Source organism: Berghia stephanieae, chromosome 6, assembly GCF_034508935.2.
Source record: "Berghia stephanieae isolate SIO BIC M18660-M18661 chromosome 6, UCSD_Bste_1.3, whole genome shotgun sequence".
NCBI classification, from domain to species: Eukaryota; Metazoa; Mollusca; class Gastropoda; order Nudibranchia; family Aeolidiidae; genus Berghia; species Berghia stephanieae.
The window spans coordinates 24,584,717-24,603,886 of record NC_088365.1 but is presented as its reverse complement, the minus strand read 5'-3'; the positions used below and the strand labels follow the sequence as shown (position 1 = coordinate 24,603,886).

At 33.9% G+C, this 19,170-nt stretch overlaps 1 protein-coding gene across 7 annotated transcripts in view; it reads left to right on the top strand.

Moving 5' to 3' along the window:
* LOC144974729 (uncharacterized) overlaps positions 1-19,170 on the top strand; it is a 70,442-nt gene that overhangs the window by 4,033 nt on the left and 47,239 nt on the right. For 6 of the 7 annotated variants that reach the window (XM_078917924.1, XM_078917921.1, XM_078917922.1 and 3 more), the window contains exons 5-24: positions 750-863; positions 2,074-2,158; positions 3,044-3,111; positions 3,667-3,726; positions 4,761-4,891; positions 5,485-5,617; positions 6,120-6,239; positions 6,845-6,890; positions 7,255-7,327; positions 7,732-7,819; positions 8,988-9,070; positions 11,510-11,747; positions 12,747-12,812; positions 14,104-14,166; positions 14,756-14,842; positions 15,537-15,668; positions 16,403-16,525; positions 16,744-16,827; positions 17,356-17,439; positions 18,716-18,841. In XM_078917924.1, coding sequence (XP_078774050.1) covers positions 750-863; positions 2,074-2,158; positions 3,044-3,111; positions 3,667-3,726; positions 4,761-4,891; positions 5,485-5,617; positions 6,120-6,239; positions 6,845-6,890; positions 7,255-7,327; positions 7,732-7,819; positions 8,988-9,070; positions 11,510-11,747; positions 12,747-12,812; positions 14,104-14,166; positions 14,756-14,842; positions 15,537-15,668; positions 16,403-16,525; positions 16,744-16,827; positions 17,356-17,439; positions 18,716-18,841 — 2,004 coding nt within the window. The remainder of the gene's footprint in view (positions 1-749; positions 864-2,073; positions 2,159-3,043; positions 3,112-3,666; positions 3,727-4,760; positions 4,892-5,484; positions 5,618-6,119; positions 6,240-6,844; positions 6,891-7,254; positions 7,328-7,731; positions 7,820-8,987; positions 9,071-11,509; positions 11,748-12,746; positions 12,813-14,103; positions 14,167-14,755; positions 14,843-15,536; positions 15,669-16,402; positions 16,526-16,743; positions 16,828-17,355; positions 17,440-18,715; positions 18,842-19,170) is intronic. The other variant, XM_078917919.1, reaches the window with a different exon arrangement.

Genomic DNA, 19,170 nt, shown 5'->3' with positions numbered 1-19,170 from the left:
AATAATAGTAATAATAATAATAATAATAATAATAATAATATAATAATATAATAATAATAATAATAATAATACTTTATTGCATCCCAAAAAGGAATTTTTTTGTACAGACGTGTTATAATTTACACAATAAGATAAAAATATAATGGAGATAGGATGTATATATAAAAAACGAGCAGCTCCATAACCAGAGCCGCGCTTCATTCTCATCCTACCATGGAGTGCATTAGGAAATTAATAAAGACTTATTTCTGTCGGCTTTATGGAGACTGATGTTGTTCCAGGTTATGCCAGCCTCCTAAATTAAGCTTTTTATCCATGCATTTTCTTCAGGGTTCTTTGGGCCTGTCTCTTCATTTTTTGGCGTCAACCATTAGCGGTGTGTGCTATTCTTGGCAGAGCATTTGCCTCCATTCTGGCAACATGTCTTAGCCATCTCCATGCATCTATTTATAGTTGTAGCTATGCTCATTGTATCTGTTATTTTTTCTTAGAGTGTCATTTCTTATTTTGTTCCTTAAATTCTTTGGAGATGTTTAATAATATATGGTTTTTATATAGCTCCTTACTCTGTATATCAACAAGCTCAAAGCGCTATTTGTTTTGAAAAGATTCCATTTTATTTGTTAATGATTGCAGACTGAGTTTTAATAGAGGCGTTGCTTTTGAGACGTGGGCATGATTGTTGGAAGGTATAATGGATTCCCACATTTTGACCTAAATTGGATATAAATTACTTTCTTCTTCTCCAGTGCCAGGAAAGGGAATTCATTCTTCGAGTTTCCTATATAGAACTCTACAATGAACATCTGTTCGATCTTTTAGCCCAGAAGGATGGAACCAATCTCCAAGTTAGAGAAGATGTGGTAGGTAACATTTTAACGCTTGTCAGTTAGAAGCGCTTCGTGAGCATTGTACTAAACGTGTTCAAAGCACTTTACATTGAGTCCTTAGCCAACAGCATGGGTGAAAGTTACTCAATGATATTAATCCTGCAAAGGCAGGTGCTCAGAAAAAAAAATCCTGCAACTACCAATAAGAGGAAAAAACAGAAGTGCGGTTAATTATAGAAATGCCGGTTTTTTTCATTTTCGAATTCCGGCCAGACAAAAAAAAAAACGGCGAGACCTCTTTTTCAAAAATAAAAATCCGGCCATGCCGGATTTTTCCGGCGAACTTTCACCCATGGCCAACAGTAACATTAAAAATATTTGAAAAGATATGACATCTGTAAGGATACCTTCCTACTTCTATGAATCATCCGTAATTGTTACGGAAATTTGATGACAACTACGGACTTACGGAAATGGAAGAAATATTACAGATTTTGATTTCACAACAATTTGGTCGCAGTGTTAGAGAAAATATAATTTCTTTTACTTAAGCTTTTTACCGCAATTTTAAGGAGAAAAAATATTCCTCAAAGTTTATAAAGGCTACCTTTCCACAGCCATGATAGCGAAGTCATTCGTAAAGTAGGCTGTCAACTACTAAAAAATGTATTTTATATATTAAAGGCTGTACGTAATGTTTTTGTTTGGGTTAGTACAGTATGACTGAAATGTTACCATTTATTACTGATGAATTCTGATGGTTACTGATTTTGAAATTTTCAAGTAGGCAGGTGTGTAGTATGGCGATATGTATTTTTTTCAGAGACTTCACTGTTAACTCATTTTACACTTGTGTACGGTGAGGGAATTTTGAGTATAGAGTCTTTTCCAAGGACTCAATATGCGCTGCCCAGAGTTGGATTCAAACTCCGGACCTGTTGGTCCAAATGCGAGTATCATACCACAATACCACATAGCTGCTATATTCTTCTGCTGAATGAGCTTGCCCTTTGTTCATAAATAAGACTGGCATTTAACAGCATCCTATTTAAAAGGTAGCAAGCAATTGCTTTTGTTCATTTCACGCCATAGAAACCGGAATAAACTCTGAATCTATGAGCCTAATGGCTCTGAGGGATTATAAAAAAAGATAAAATACACATTTCCAAACATGGAATTGACAATTTAATTTGTCTTTATTTAGAAATGAAAGATTTTCCCCCTTTATTTCAATTTCCAACAGGGAAAAAATGTTTACATCGAAGGTTTAATCGAAGAGGTCGTGTCAAGCAAGGATGATGCTCTCTCGTTTATCAACTTTGGCAACGGTGAGTTCTGTTTATTTATTGGAATATATGCATTTCATCCAGGGAGAGGATGGCTTGATGGCTCAGTGATGTGATGTCTCATTTTGTCACAAAAGTCAAGCAATGTTCAGTGTGATCAGTTTATATACATTATCATCATCATTATCATCAGCATTAGCATCATCACCACATGCACCACCTCCACTGTTGTCATCATCTCTGAAAAGTCTGCTATTGGTTCAAAATTGTTATCCGTGATTAAAGAAAGAAAAAAGTTCCCTTTATATACATTCTCAGTATAAATTTTTTCTTTAGGGTCTGTCTTGAGAAAAGATTGAGTTACCTCCGACGTCAGCTACAGTGTAGAGACACAAAGTCAGCGATAGAGACTCAATTTCTTTTTTAAGAAAAAATGAAATATGGACAGTGAGGCTCAAACCCAGTCCCTTTACTTGGAAATGTAATGCCTTATCTCACTTAGCCAGCTCTACCCCAAAATGGCAAGATAAGACTGAAAAAGAAAAAGAATATAGGCTTACAGTTAAATTGTCTGTATATAGGGATACTGATAGCTCAATTGGTAGAACACTCGCTTCACACACAAAGGAACTGAGATTGATCTTTGGTGAAGTCAAGATTTTTCTGACCCCCCTGTACACCCAGCAGTAATGATTGGGTGGCTGGATCTGTTAGATTTGGTGGAAAGTACTTTGAAATAGACTAGCATCCTATCAAAAGGCTAGCAGGCAATTTTTATTGTTCTTTTCATGGTATAGAAACCGGGATAAACTTTGACTGGTCCTAATGGCTCCGAAAGACTACTTAAAATGAGATAATAAATGATGTGATTTTCAGCCATCTGCTATAATGATTGACTTTCTGTTTTGTTCTTTGAAATTTTCTCAGAGAAAAGGAGATTTGCCGAGACAAAGCAAAATGATTTCAGCTCCAGAGCTCATTGTATCCTTCGGATTGTAAGCTGTTGGTTTTATTTTAACTCATTAAAATGCATGATTATTTTATTATCTTTTTTAAAACACATTTTAATAGCTACTTTTGTCTGATTTTATCCTGTTGTCATTTCAATTTCATGTTCAACATCGAGATTTGCAAAAGGCACTTTGCATATGGCTGCTGATTATAATTTTTTCTACAAGTTACAAGAATTTTTTGGTTATATAAATGTGTAACATTTTATTGGAATTGTCAGGGTCCTGATAGCTCAGTTGATAGAGTGCTTGCTTCAAACTCAAAGGGACAGATTTATCCCGGGTGAACTCAGATATTTCTTTTTTTCTTTCTTTTCCATTAAAAAAAATAATATTAATGATTCAATCATATAAAAGCTTTTAATTCCACCAACTGTTGTCATCATAATTTCCATTTCCAATATTTTCTTTTTCTTCTTATATTATTATTACTATTTTAGTCAAATATATGAACATTTTCAGTTCGTCTTTCCTTAATTTTTCCTCGATTGATCACAGAATTTAATTTCAACCACATCTTTTTTCCCCTTGTGATTACAGATAATTGAATCAAGGGAACGAGAAGACCCTGAATGCTCATCAGTTCTTTTGTCCCATTTGGTATGTTTCCTTGGGTTTTATACTTCCTACTCCACCAACAAAACATGATGAATGATACACTTAAGACAAATTATTGTTATTCATTTCTTTGAGCTTCAAGCAGCAACATTTGTTTTAAAATAACTTTAGAGATTGAGATTTGACTACATTTAAAATGCTAGTATGAGAAAAGCAATTTTATACCAATAGTTAAGTGCATTAAATTATTGTTATTGTAAAGTACTTTGAGACTTCGAGTGGATATTGCGCTATATAAAAACTCAATTTTTTTTTTTTACATTGATGATTGAAAAATCACAAAGTTCGTTTTTTGTTTCATTGACTTATTTCTCATAGAGTTCCCGCTAGGACATAGAGCTGCAAAGGTACTTTTCCTGTGTACTCGGTTCTGGATCATTTTCCTCAATTGGGACCATAATAATCCTGCCTCTCTCACTTAGGTGTCCACCAATCTTCTTCTTCCATTCAGGCCAAAGCTTCAGGCTGAAGATTGTATGGCCACCTTTTCAGTAATAGGCGTTTTAGAAGGAAGCAGGGAGCGATTTCTTGAAGTCATCAGTCGAAAGGGCTTGTTTACAAGTTGTTGGTAGGGAGTTCCAAAATCGGATGGTGGAGGGGAAGAAAATCGTCTTGTTTCATTATTTAAGTACATAAGTGTTTAAAATAGCCTTTATTTCATTTAGTTTATTGTTCTTCAAACTAAGCTTTCAGTGCTGTAGTTTATTTTATTTTCCCTTTGTGAGTTCTTGTTTTATTGTAAAGCGCCTTAGAGCATGAATTCATGGAATTTGCGCGCTATACAAGTGATTTGTTATTATTATGTTATTATTATTAAATGTTTTTCATATCACCTTATATCATATGTTGGAGCCTATTATTAATAGGAGTAAATCCTTTAAGTACCTTTAATAAGAGTATGTAATAAGAATAATGAAAAACAGTCACTAATCAGTGTATACATTTCATAGCATTTAATAATTTATTATTATATTTTTTCGACCCCCCCCTCCCCAACCAAAATTTAAAAAACCAAGAACTTGGTGGATTTGGCAGGAAGTGAGAAAGCAGCAGAAAACAGTGGAGATCGTCTACGGGAAGGTTGTCACATCAATAAATCACTTTTGGCTTTATCATTGGTTGTCAGGAAATTATCTGAAGAGCAAAGGTGAGAAAATGAAACGTTAAAAATTTGGCCATGGATTGGTGAAGAATTTATAAAAATATTTTTGATCATGTTTACTATTCATTACGATTCTTTGGATTTTTCCGCAACGAAGAGTTTCAGTCAATTTTTATAGAGCTCATTTACAGGTCTAATCATGCTGTTTAAAGATAAATAAAAAGAATAGAGAAGATTGGGATAAAATTTTGGAACAGGTACTGTTGTAAGATAGAGAAATCTGTATATGAAACAAGGCTAGCCAAACCAGAAAGAAAAATACAAAAATAAATCATCCTCAAAAATCATCCTGCCCTTAATGGGGCTTGTATTCTAGAGCGTTCCTCTCATGGCCTGGCAGGGGTGTCTTAACAGTCGAGTCCTAGGTTCGAACCCCCATCATTGCGAAAAGGTTGTATTCTTTATTGTCTTCTGGCACTTTTTCTACTCACCTCATTTCTTGTCATCATCAACATATTTTTTACAAAATGCCTGCTCCATTCTCTTTTCTGAACTAATACTACAGCTACCTTGTATCAAAAGTCATAGTTGTTTTTTTTTTCAAACCTTATGACACAATTTGTTTGTATTTTCTCCAGCAATGCACACATCAGCTACCGCGACTCAAAGCTCACTAGAATACTTCAAAATGCTCTTGGTGGGAATTCAAGGACGGCCATTCTGTGCACCATTTCGCCGTCCAGTCTAGAGGAAACGCTTTCAACACTCAGGGTAATTTTGGAATGTTTTCAATGTTGTACAGGCATAGCAATATCAAACACAGATTGTTTCGTCTCAAAATCCTTCTTCAGCCAATGATAAAGCAATAAAAATGTTATTACATCACTTTAAATCCAGACATTTAAACTTATTGTTGTAAATATTAGGCCTTTGTAGGGTAAAATCTTCCTTCCTTTTTCAGAGTTTTTAAATTAACCCTCTCCTTACCAACTATAGGAAATTTGTCACATTCGTTATGATACAACCGACATTATTCTTATTCAAATTTCTCTTGTACATCATAAAATTTAAAGAAAATGAACATTGTGTTGTAAAGCATGTTTTGTGAAAGAAATTATTTATCGCAAGAGCTTGCTGCTATTGTGTTTGAATGATAAAAAATCTTTTTTTTGTGTGTTAGTTGGGAGTGAAGTTTGGGGAAAATCCTGAAAATGGCTGGTAATGAGAGAGTTAAGGTACATTTTCTTTTTAAAATTTTTTTTTTTTAATCTAGTTTGCAAACAATGCTCGATATGTGAAGAATAAACCACAACAGAATATGATCATGTCAGTGGCAGCTCAACTCAAGAAAGCTTTAATGGAAATTGAATCGTTGAAAGAAAAAATTAAAAAGGTAAGTTGTCAGTTGTCATGTACTCATTTAATTTAATTTTTTTTACAGTGATTTATTTAGGCAGTGATATTTTGTCTTTCACAATTTTTTAATATTCAGAACCACTGCATTTTTCTGCACTGTTATTATTGTTATTATTATTTTTATTATTATTGTTATTATTATTATTAGATTTTTAAGCGATCTTCCATTTATAGTGTGATCTTGGAATCTACATCCCTTCCCCATTTGAACCATTCCGTTTTGTCTTACTTTTTTCTTGTGTGCTTTTTTGTGTAAATCTAGAATTAAAACCCCTAAAAACAAACATTGATACTTTTTTTATGATATAAGGTTGAAGCAGTTCTGATTTTGAATATTTTAGTTTCTAGCCGAGTTCTCAATCTTCACAATATTAACATTTTAAATGAAGGACTGTAAACCGCTGGATTCAATTTCATGCTTTATTGAATAAGGAATCAAATAAATTTTATAAAATTTTTGTTCATGTTTAGCCTAAGAGCACTAAGAAAATTGAAAAACAAAAAAAACCCAAACACATATATATGACAAATTGAGAAAAAGAGTGTTCAAAATGAAATGATTATATTGTTCCTTTATTCCAGTTACAGAACGGTACACTTTGTACATGTGAGGAAGAGAGCAAAGCATGTAAGAAGTTTCTTGTTTTATATGGATTAATATATTCATGTTTTAAGTCCCCTGATCATGTCAAAATAATTGGGGGGGGAAATGTAGCAATTCCAACAACAAAAAATTACTTCATGTTTTTTTGTTGTTGTTATTTTTTAATTTGTTTTGATTTGAGTAAAAAAGTTGTCATTAATAAAGAAAAATCTTTAGAGATGATTTATTTGGATTTTTATTTTTTGTTTTTTGTTTTACTTATTAGATTACTGTGCAATAAGTTTAAAGTCTGTCCTTTATCTTGCATTGAAGTGACAAATATTTCTAAAAACTGGCAGTTTTTGTTTTTAAAAAAAAAATATTTTTAAACAATGCTGTTACTTTGCAGGGACGGAAGCGTCGCCCATTATACCAGATGCTTGTACATTGGACAGCAAACCTTTCAAGCCTGCTATTGTTGAGTATGTCTCTTTGCTAATTACACTATATGTCATTGTATGTTTACCAGTTTTCTCGATGTATGTGCTTTGTGAATTGGCCTATATTATTATTATTATTATTATTATTATTAGTAGTAGTAGTAGTAGTAGTAGTAATAGTAATAGTAGTAGTATTGTAGTAGTAGTAGTAGTATAATAGTAGTTGCAGTAGTAGTAGTATTAAGATTTGACTTTCCCATAGAAATTTATGAATATTTAATTTTTCCACAGATTTTCAAAATAACAAAATCTTGATGTCTGTTTTTGTCAAATGTTACAAAAATAACCTCTTGACACATCCTGATATTGGTTGCTTCCACTCTTATGCCCTGACAATGACACGTTCTTTCTAAATTGTTTTTCTTTTCTTTTATCCTATCTTTTAGTCGTAATCGCAGGATGTCAATGTTGATTGATGGTGCTAAGTCAAGGAGGAGGTCTTTTTTTGTCACATCACGGTCGTCACGAAGAAAAGTAAGCTGAGATTTAGTTATACACTTGTGTTATCATGATTTGACATGAATGTGACTTTACAAAAAAAAAAACCTCTCTCTCTGTCTCTGTATTCTGCTCCCCTTCTCTGTTTCTCTCTCTCTCTCTCTTGTACTCTCTTCTCTCTTTTTCTTCTCTTCTCTCTTTTTCTTTTTCTCCTCTCTTTTCTCTGTTTTCTTTTATTCTTTCTCTCTTCTCTCTATTCTCTCTCTTCTTCTCTCTCTCTCTCTCTCTCTCTCTCTCTCTCTCTCTCTCTCTCTCTCTCTCTCTCTCTCTCTCTCTCTCTCTCTCTCTCTCTCTCTCTCTCTTGTGAGAGATCATGTTTTTCCCCTTGTCTGTCCATTATATTGTGTGGCATTGTTAGAATTTCAATAAAATGTCTTTATTGTAACCATTTGAGTGAATCCTTTGTTCTGGAGAACTTAAAAAGTTGAGCTTTCATATAGCGCAGTATCCAGTAAACGTGCTCAAATCGCTTTACAATGGGTCCCTGGCCAACAGCAACATTTAACATTTAGGATGGGACATGACGCCTGTTAGGTGATATTACAATTTTTTTTGGACAGAGACAACGCTGTTAATGGACAGGTACTCATTTTACACCTGAGTACAGTGAGAGAATGTAAGTAAAGAGCTTTTTCCAAGGACTCAACTATGTGCTGAGCGAGGCTCAAACCCAGGACCTTCCGATCCAAAAGCAAGTGTCATTCCACAAGACCACATAGCCGCACATGTGGAGAACTTGTGGTTAGTGTGCGACTCTTAAGGGTTTTCAGACCTGCTGAACAGGATGCATAGCCTTTGGATTTACTTCTGATCTCTGTTTAGCTCATCCATTTTGTCTTTTTTTCTTTTTGTTTTTTTTTTCTAATGTGCTTGTTGACCTCATCTAGAATCTTGTGTCCATTCTTGATCTGTCATCTTCCCTTTCGCTGGTGTTGAACTGACCTTAAAGGTTTTGTAAACCTTGTAAAATCTCTAAAGACACAGTCATTCATTCATTCATTCGTTCAATATTCATTTATCCATTCATTCATTCATTCATTCATTCATTTGTACATTCGCTCATTCATTCATTGTAAAATCATCAGACAAAGCTAAAATGTGTGGACACCAAAATGAATTATTTCTTATATTTTGTTTCAATCAGATGAAAGAATCAACCAATGATTTTCAAATGAATGAATCTGGATGGGGAGATTCAAACGTTCTTCTCACTGTTTTATCTCCAGAGTAAGTTTACTCTCAAAACTGACATTTTTTCCAAGTACATGATGGTTATGGAATTCCCTTTTTGATAAGTTGAGAAATTCTGATAGTTGTGACAAATTTAATTGCCAATTAGAAAGCTCAGCAGTACAGTCTTTCCTTCTTACCCAAAAGGTACTGAGATTGATAACCCGCCACACTGCGTGGCCTTGATCAAGTCACCTCGCCCTAGCTCACTTTGCGGTGCTGCTCTGCGGCTGACGCCTGGGTTATTCCAGTCGTCCCTTGGAATAGACCCTTAAAGACAAATTACCCCATGGGGATGAATAAAGGGGATTATATATTATTATATTTTTGTCACAGACGTACAGAGGACATTATTATTGTGATAGAAAGCTGTAACCTAACACTAGACCTTCCTATTATTAAGAAAAATTTGTAGAATTACGAAATTTTGGCTCCAATTTCAGAACGTCATGAGCATATCTAAGTCGTTAAAACATATTGAAAATGAAACTTGAAGCCAGACTACATAATTTAAAGGATTTTGAAGTGTTATTTAATCCCTTTTTTTGGAAAATTGTTGATTTTTAAAGTTAACTATAGCGACTACAATTTTTATCCCCTAAATTTTACGAATTTTTAGATTTTCAAGTAGACAGGTCTGCCTAACACTATCCCACACCACATAACTATTGCATTTGTCTTCAACGTTAAAGCTACAACAATATGGATTGGATTGGATTGAAAAGAGAAATAATACTTTTCATTTTTGACAATATGAAAGCAAAATATTTGAGATTAGGCCGTGGTGTAATATAAAAATCCAAAGAGGTTGTGAACGAAATAATGTCTAGTGCTGTTCTTTTCTTCATTCATTTCACTCAATCCTCTCTGTGCCATCGGGTGATTGAGGTAACAGCAAGTGATCACCAATTTCCTCTGTCTTTTGCTGCATGGGTTTCAGGCTGGGGCCCTGGGCTTTTAGTTCTCTCTGTACAGTTATCTATCTAATCTTATTTAAGGCTTTTAGGACTTCATCCTCTAAATGCTTTATACAATAGTGCATAATTACATAATCCTAAATAGCTTGCTATGGAACGTTTACAGACACTTTTATTTTTACACATCATCGAATTTACTGGAAAAAAATGTATCCATATGACAATGTTAAGAAAAACTAACAATGAGATAAGTGAAAACTCTTCATGATTAAATCATACGCATACCAAAGTCGTCCTTCTGAGCTATTAGGGCCATAGAGCCAAAGTTTATCCTGGTTTCTTTGTGTGAAACAGACAAAAGTTGATGCCCTTTGGATAGAATGACAAGTCTATCACAAAGTACTTTCCAACAGAAAGTGGACAGGGGGAGGGGGGAGGGGGGTCAGAAAAAAAAATTGAATTCACCCAAGATCGATCTCAGTCCCTTTTCTTCATATTTTATTCTTGTGAATCATCTCTTTGTGTTTTGCCTCATCTCAGGGGCTTTTAGTGGTAAATCTAGAATTATTTTTTTTTTTTCTATCCCATCTTCTTCCTTTTTACTGGTGCTGAAATGACCTAAAAGTGTTGTAAGCATGATAGAATCCTTTAAAACAAAATCCTTAAAAAACATGAAGACTCAGATATTTGAACTGTTTGAATTCTATCGCAAAGCTGAAATATCCTGGGTGTCAGTTGCAGTGCGTGTAAGTAAGGTAGAGTGTGTTGATTTGCTCAAGGCCACATAGCATAACTGGATGGAACTTGAACTTGATATCTTTGGTTATGAAGAAAAGACTGTCCCATTTTGCCACACTGCACCATATTTATTTTATTTATTTTAATAGACATCCACTCTATAATATAAAGTGGTCTTCCAAAGTCATTAGACCCATGGAGCTAGAGTTTTGTCTCAGTTTCTATAACATGAAACAGAAATTGCTTGCTACCCCTTGGATCAGACGTTTATTGAAAAATACTTTCAACCATATCAAACAGACCCATCTACCCAGTAGACAGGGGCAGGGGTTCAGAAAAAAATCTTGACTTCACCCAGAATCGTTCTCGATACTTTTGGCTTGTGAAGTGAGTGCTCTATCAAATGAGCTATCAAAACCCCTGTAATATTAGGAACTCTTTATATCATGTATGATTCCATTTTGTTGAATGTCAATTTCATTTTGTAAAACTTACATATTTAGTGTGTGCGACTGTTGTGTGTGCCTGTTTGGCTCGGTACAAGTGTGTTTATGGTTTGACAAGTATTTTGTAAGGCGCTTTGAGGCTTTGACAGTTAGCGCTATAAAAGAACACTTTATTACTATTGTTATTATTATTATTATTATTATTATTATTATTATTATGAAGTGCACACTGTGAAAATTTGCAGTCCCCTTTGACGTGACAAAATTTTATGGATGGAAATTGATCAGACCAATTTGCTATGGTGATGTCTTATTTTTTTGTTTTTTTCTACCAGAGATCAGTTTGAAGAATTACAAATGAAAGATGGTTTCTCTCACATAACGGAAAGAAGTAAAGATTCTTCTTTCCAAAGTCAAAGCTCCAAAGATGAAGAATCACCCAGCAGAGAAGAAGAAGTAGAAGAATTGTTGGAAAAGGAACCTCAAGAGAGGATGAAAGAAGAAGAAAGTTTGGAAAACAAAGAGATTTGTGGTGTCACTACAAGTCCTATGACACTTGCAGATGATGTTGAGGTAATGATAATTATAATGAATGGCATTTATATAGCGCTTTTCCCATGCAACACAGGCTCTAAGCACTCTCTGTGATAGTTGGTGAGTTTTATATTGGAAAGTAAGTATGATGATAATTTCATTTTTCCACTGAATTTATGACGACGCCAAGTATATTGTTGGCTGCATTTTGATGGGCTGAAGTATTTTAATTATAAGAATTGATGAAAGAAAAACTGGTGTTTTAATGGTCAAGTCACATCTGATTGTTTTCTACCATAAGATAAACATCAGTGAAGTAATTGGAATGGATGTTTCTTTGGATTGAATGGTGCAGCATGGCTCAGCGGTACCATCTTTGCTTCGTACCTGAAAGGTACTGAGTTCGATCACCCGCCGCTGCGTTGTGTGGCCTTGACCAAATCACCTCGCCCTAGCTCAATTTGTGGCGCTGCACTGCGGCTGACACCTGGGTTATGCTAGTCTTGGAATAGACCCTAGAGACAAATTTCCCCTAGGAATAATAAGAAATAAGAATATATAAATGAATATTAGATCTTTATGACCTTTCTCTGACATTTATCTATCAAGAAATACGAAAACAAAACACCAACACTTGTAAAAACAGTTCATAACATTTACTCAAACATTCTCGCATTTTCTGACTCACTTCAAGAATTTAAAATTTTATCCTCCTGTTAGTTTAGAATATGAAAATTAAAATCTAAAGATCGACATAAAATACACATTTGGTTGAGAAAATGGTTAATGGCTAATATCATTGCACTGTGACTTGGAAGGTCCAGGATTTGAGCCCCACTTCAGGCACTTTGGTTTTTTTCCCTGGGCAAAATTATTAACCCCCAAATTGTTCACTTTGGACAACATGGGTGATTCCTGTTGACATAAGATGATGAATCATCTATATTCCTTCATGGAATGCCCAGGTGACGGCATCTCACTATTCTGGGTGGAAGGTCATGATTATTTGTGTTTTTCTTTTTCAATGTCTCATTACAGGGTTTTCCTGACTCAAAACAAGAGTCTGATGAAAGCACTAATGATGCCCTACTGGAAAAGATACAGGTAAATAATATATAGACATCAATTATAGAAATTTGACCAAGTAATCTTTTTCCAACTAAGAAAGATTTACTTCCATCAGACGGTTCATATCTGAGGGTGTGACCAAGCAATTGGTTGTGCCCCTCATGCTGTCAAAATTGAATTAATGTAATGCTCTGTTGTTTCGTGTTTTACAAAGTAATCTGAAATATCTGCAGACTGTCCAGAACCAGTAGTCATGGGACATAGGTGTGATTTTGTCAGACCTCTGATTCATGACCTGCATTGGCTGCCTGTTGAGAAAAAGATTAAAATCAAATCTTGGGTATTAGTATATCGCTTGAAGGTACTGCCATTTCCTACCTTTTGGAACCAATTGAAAGATATTCAAAATCCCACCCCTTACAGGTTGCCAGTGATTCCACCAAACTAGTTGTCCTTCAGATACGAAAAAAAAAAAAGCTGGAATGAGATCCTTTTCTCATTTTGGGCGTCTGTGTGGAACACCTTACCAAAGAGCATCTGTGAAAAAGAATCTTTGTCTATTTTAAATATTTACTCAAAACCTGTCTGTTTTGATTTTCGTTGATGGTATGAGAAGCAAGATAAGTCTGATAAGGCATCTGGTTTGTGTTATGTTGTATGTGTGTAAGGTGTGTGTGTGTGGGTCTTTGTGTGTTTAAGCCAATGTATTTTGTACTATAAGTGCTTAGAGTTTGATGTTTTGGAGATATAGCACAGTGTAAGAATTCAACATGATGAAACCTTATGTCAGTAAATATTATTCCCACATAAGGTAGATTCCTCAGGCATTATTGTGTTGGTTTTGAAACATAAAAATTAATTTGAGTATTAAATTCATATATGAATCTGTCAGAAGCATGATAAAAAGTTTTGAACAAGAATGAGTTGTAACAACTTCAAAGAGGAGAAAAAAATATTCAATGCACAATGTTTCAGTTTCAAAATTATTCCTCAGCAAACAGCGAAAAAACCCAATTAAAACCGTAATAATTCACTTCTCTCAAAATCCTGATCCATTGTAGACATTGCATTTTGGAATAAAGGGAGTTTTTATATTTGAAATAAAATCCCCCCCCAAAAATTGTATTTTTTGTTCAAAATCATTTCCAACTATTGATTCTTATTGTACAGCCAAAACTAATTGATAAAGGCTATTTCTGTACTTATTGATAAAACCGTTTTAAGGTCGTACAAACGATTTTACAATATTTCATCAGCGCATCACACAATTATATTATATAAACTACCTGAAAAAGTTTTTTTCTTTCATCTTTATCAATATGAATAGAGTTTACAAAATCTGATAGAAAGAGGGAAGGAAATGCTGAATAACAAAGACTTGGAAATCCAGGTAAATTGACTTGTTATTATTACTATTACTATTAGTATTGTTATTATTATTATTATTATTATTATTATTATTATTATTATTATTTATTATTATATTATTATTATTATTATTATTAATGGTTATTATTTTTATATTATTATTATTATTATTGTTATCATTCTTATTATTCTCTTTGAAATAAAGTGCAGTGGAATTTTCACTCACTTTTTAAGTTATGTGGATATGTGGTCTTGTGGTATGACGCTTGTCTTCTGAACGGAAGGTCCTGGGTCCGTTGAGGATACATAGTTGAGTCCTTAGAAAAGGATCTTTACTCACAGTCTCTCACTGTAGTCAGGTGTAACATGAGTACCTGGTCGTAAACAGTGTTGTCTCTGTCAGAAAAAAAAATTGTATCATGTCTCGTCCTACATATTAAGTGTTGCTGTTGACAAGGGATCCCTTGTAAAGCGCTTTGAGCACGTTTAGTGAATATTGCTCTAGATAAAATCTCACTATTTTTTCTTTGAATAAAAAATTAATAATTATGGTTTTTTGATATTGTTTTTGGTTATATGGTTCAAATTATTTTTTTAAAAATTGACACCAGGCTTTGGAAAAAACAGTGGAGGAGCTGCTTGTTGAACTGGATGAAAACAAAGACAAAGAAACAAAACAAGACAATGAGAATGTTGAGGTTTGTACCAGCTTCAATCTCTCAAGTATAAACACTCTATCAATAAAAGTCTAAATACATTGTAAACCTTTGCCAACTCGTCTCTCCAATCCTCTGTCTTCATCACACAATTTCCGTCTCCCTATATAAATTTTTAAAATATAAAAAAAAAATTTCCTTCTTCTCTTTTACCAGTCTGCACTCCATTTTTAATATCATTTTTTATTTTTTCAATAATGTGACCTTGAAATATCCTCTGCTTTAACTGGGGGGAAGGACGGGGGAGGGGGGTGGGACAGCATGGCTCAATGGTATGTCATTGCTTTGTACCCATAAGGTATCGCGTTTGATTCCAATTCAGATAAAAAGTTTGTAGTGTGGAACCAATATCATTAATGATCAGAAATAATGGGGATAGAGAAATTCAGATGTATGGAGAAGAATGTGGTGTAGTTTTTTTAGAGACCTTTTTCTCAGGTTCCAAACTTCTAACAAAGCCTCATTTTTTTTTCTTTCCACTTTTAACAAATTTAAATTATTTCTGTCATTAATTATAATTTTTTTCATCAGAATTTTATGTGGGAATTACTGAAAATATTTTTGTTTTGCTCGTAACTGAATCTTAATTCAAGTTTAGGCTACACCACCACGTCCTTACAGTTTTACAAAAGATGCAATTTTATTTTATTGTGTTATTTTTTTTTTAATATCGCAGACACAGACTCCTACAGTTGAAAGGGAAAACGAGTCCGACTCGCAAAGAATGTTGGAAGAGGAGTTACAACAGTTGAAGCATCTTCTCCATAGGAAGGAAGAGGAACTGAGACAAATGGAGAATTATATTGAGGTTTGACTGTGACACGATTTCTACCTCATAATCCTATTCATGCTGTGATGATGCAAGGTGTGGTTGAGTGGTATGACACTCGCCTTCGGACTGGATGATCCATGGTTTGAGTCCCGCTCTGAGCAGTGCATAGTTGAGTCGTTGGAAAAGGCTCTTTCCTTACAATGTCTTACCACACTCAGGTGTAAAATGAGTACCTGGCCGTTAACAGTGTTGTCCCTGACAGGACGAAAAAGATTGTAATATCTTCTAACAGGCGTAAGGTCTTGCCCTGCATGTTAAGTGAACTGTTATTGTTGGCTAGGGACCCTTTTAAAGTGCTTTGAGAATGTGTAGTGGATATTGTACTTTTAAAATGTTTACGGTCGATGAGGAAAAATTAAAAATTTACAACACTCACACACACAAACACACGTACACACACACACACACACACACACACACTACATACACAGATAAATACACTTACTGTGATAATGAGTTTGAAATGTTTGAATCACATTCATATTTAAAAAGAGAGCACCCCAATCTCATCCTACCCTGTTTACTGATTTCGCCTAATAACCCACTCCAGCTTATAACACAGTAATGTTGTCCCCAGGAGCAGGGTTATTAGACAATGACGACAGGGTCTATTCTCATTCATCCGAAAATTATTGTTCACAGACATGGTTAGCAATATTACATATTACTGGAATTAAAACTTTCTTCAAAAATTATACCCAACATTTCAGACGCGGGCAAATGATGATGCTCAACAAGAAAATGGTGACGTGAAGGAGGAGGAGGTGAAACAACTGAAAATGGTTTTGGATGAGAAGGAGAATGAGCTGACTGGAAAACAGTACACAATACAGGTAGGATAATTCTATCCTGTTACAAAATAATTTTGATAAAGAGGTAGGGAATCATGTTGCATTGCTTTTTGGGACACTACACTGGCTGCCTATCGAGCAGAGAGTTATATGTAAGGGCACAGTTCTGTGTTTTAAACATTTTAACCAAATGGCACACTCCTATCTATCAGATCTATATACTGTTATGATCAACGCATCATTTCCTATTTCCATCCCAGATGCTTGAGGAAAAGGTACAACAACTCACAGAACTTCAAAATATAAAAGAAAACAAGTTGGAAGAGTCCCTGCAGAAAATGGAGGTTTGTGATTGGTCAATATTTACCATATGTAAAAAAAGAAACATTTGTTTTGCACTCAACTGTTTCAATTCATTGGAAATTTGTTTTTAACCGTGCTTTATTCAAGATACAGACATGCCTACATGATATAAATGAACAAATATGACTCTAACAGCTTCGAAAAAGAACAAAATACCAAATATCAAACGTTTTGGGCACAAAACCCTTCTTCAGCCAATAACAAAATCAGTAAAAACATTGATAATTGAATTGTTGTTGGGGGTCTTGATCTCTTATTTGGTAGAGCAATCGCTTCACACACGAAGGACTGAGATTGATACGTCCATTGTCTGTATTGTTCCCATTCAAAGCCTCTCCATTATCACCCTTTCGTTAGTATTTTCACTGTATCCAGTATACCATTAGAACCGGAAGACATTTTAACATTGAATAATGTTTTGATTTTTGATTTCTTTCAATGAAATCATGGCATTGTTTGAGATATCACAGTAGATTACCACCATACATCATGTTGTATTTCCATCCCAGATGCTTGAGGAAAAGGTACAACAACTCACAGAACTTCAAAATGTAAAAGAAAACAAGTTGGAAGAATCCCTGCAGAAAATGGAGGTTTGTGATTGGTCAATATTTACCATATGTAAAAAAGAAACATTTGTTTTGCACTCAACTGTTTGAATTCAATGGAAATTTGTTTTTAATGTGCTTTATTCAATATACAGACATGCCTACATTATATAAATGAACAAATATGACTCTAACAGCTTCGAAAAAGAACAAAATACCAAATATCGAACGTTTTGGGCACAAAACCCTTCTTCAGCCAATAACAAAATCAGTAAAAACATTAATACATCGTTTAAAATTGTTGTTTTGGGTCCTGATCGCTCATTTGGTAGAGCATTCGCTTCACAAGCAAAGGGACTGAGATTGGTCCCGGGTGAAGTTGAGAGATTTTTTTCCAATCCCCTTTCACCTCCCCCCTCTATGAGATTGAAACCAAAAATTTGCGGAACTACGACTTTTTCATAGTAGTTGGCAGGTCTGCAATATGACTTGTTCTGAAGTTGGATGTTGCCTTCCATTTGGAACTCTTTTGTCACTAAGGCAAAGTCGAGGATTTTACGAAAATGCTGAAAACACATCTTTTCCGGAATTTTTTATCATAGATGTTTTCAGCCTTTTTAGTTAATGATTTGTTTAATTTTTAGTTTTTATTTGTCAAATAACACTTTTTATTTAATTTGTAAAACATGTTTATTTTAGAGTGAGCGTTTATACAGGTAGACCAGTGATATTGTAAAGCTGCTTTGAGGTTCTAGCATTTAGCGTTGTAAAAAGAATACTTTATTATTATTATTATTATTATTATTATTATTATTATTATTATTATTATTATTATTATTATTATTATTATTATTATTATGTTGTGTGTTGTTGTTGTTTGTTGTTATTATTATTATATTATCATTATTTTATTTTATTGTTTATTGTTTTATTAATATTATAATTATTATATTATCATTATTATTATTATTATTATTATTATTATTATTATTATTATTATATTATTATTATTATTAATATTATAATTATTATTATTATCATTATTATTATTATTATTATTATTATTATAATAACACTTTATTCATCCATAGTAAATTTTTTGTACAGACGTGTTGAACAGATATGATAATAAGTTAGCAAATAACTAGGTGGTAAAGTATGGATAATGTGAAAGTAATAAAATGTGTAAATTGATTTGCCTTTTGAGTATTTTAAATTTGTGCAAATAAGTTAATAAGTTATTATTGTTATATTACTGCACTCTTTGTGATTAATAAAATTAGATTTTTCTTTTTTTTTTTTCATTCCTGATCCCATATAGATTGAAATAATTCCTGACGGCAACAACCATGGAGAATTCAAGTCTTTGAATGAGAATGTGAAACAACTACAGCATTGTTTGAACCAAAAGGAAAACGCACTGAGTGAAAAGCTAAATGAAATTGAGGTAGGATGATATGAGAAGTAAAAAAAAATGAAAATGAACATTTGCGGCTATATGGTCTTGTGCTATATCACTTGCTTTCCGAACGGAAGGTCCTGGGTTCGAGCCTCGCTCGACGCATAGTTGAGTCCTTGGAAAAGACTCTTTACTCACTTTCTCTCACAAGTGTAAAATGAGTACCTGGCTGTTAACAGCATTGTCTCTGTCTGAAAAAATTGTAATATCGCCTAACAGGCCTCTTGTTCTGTCCTACATGTTAAATGTTGCTGTTGGCCGGGGACCCCTTGTAAAGCGCTCTGAGCATGTTTAGTGGATATTGCGCTCTATAAAAG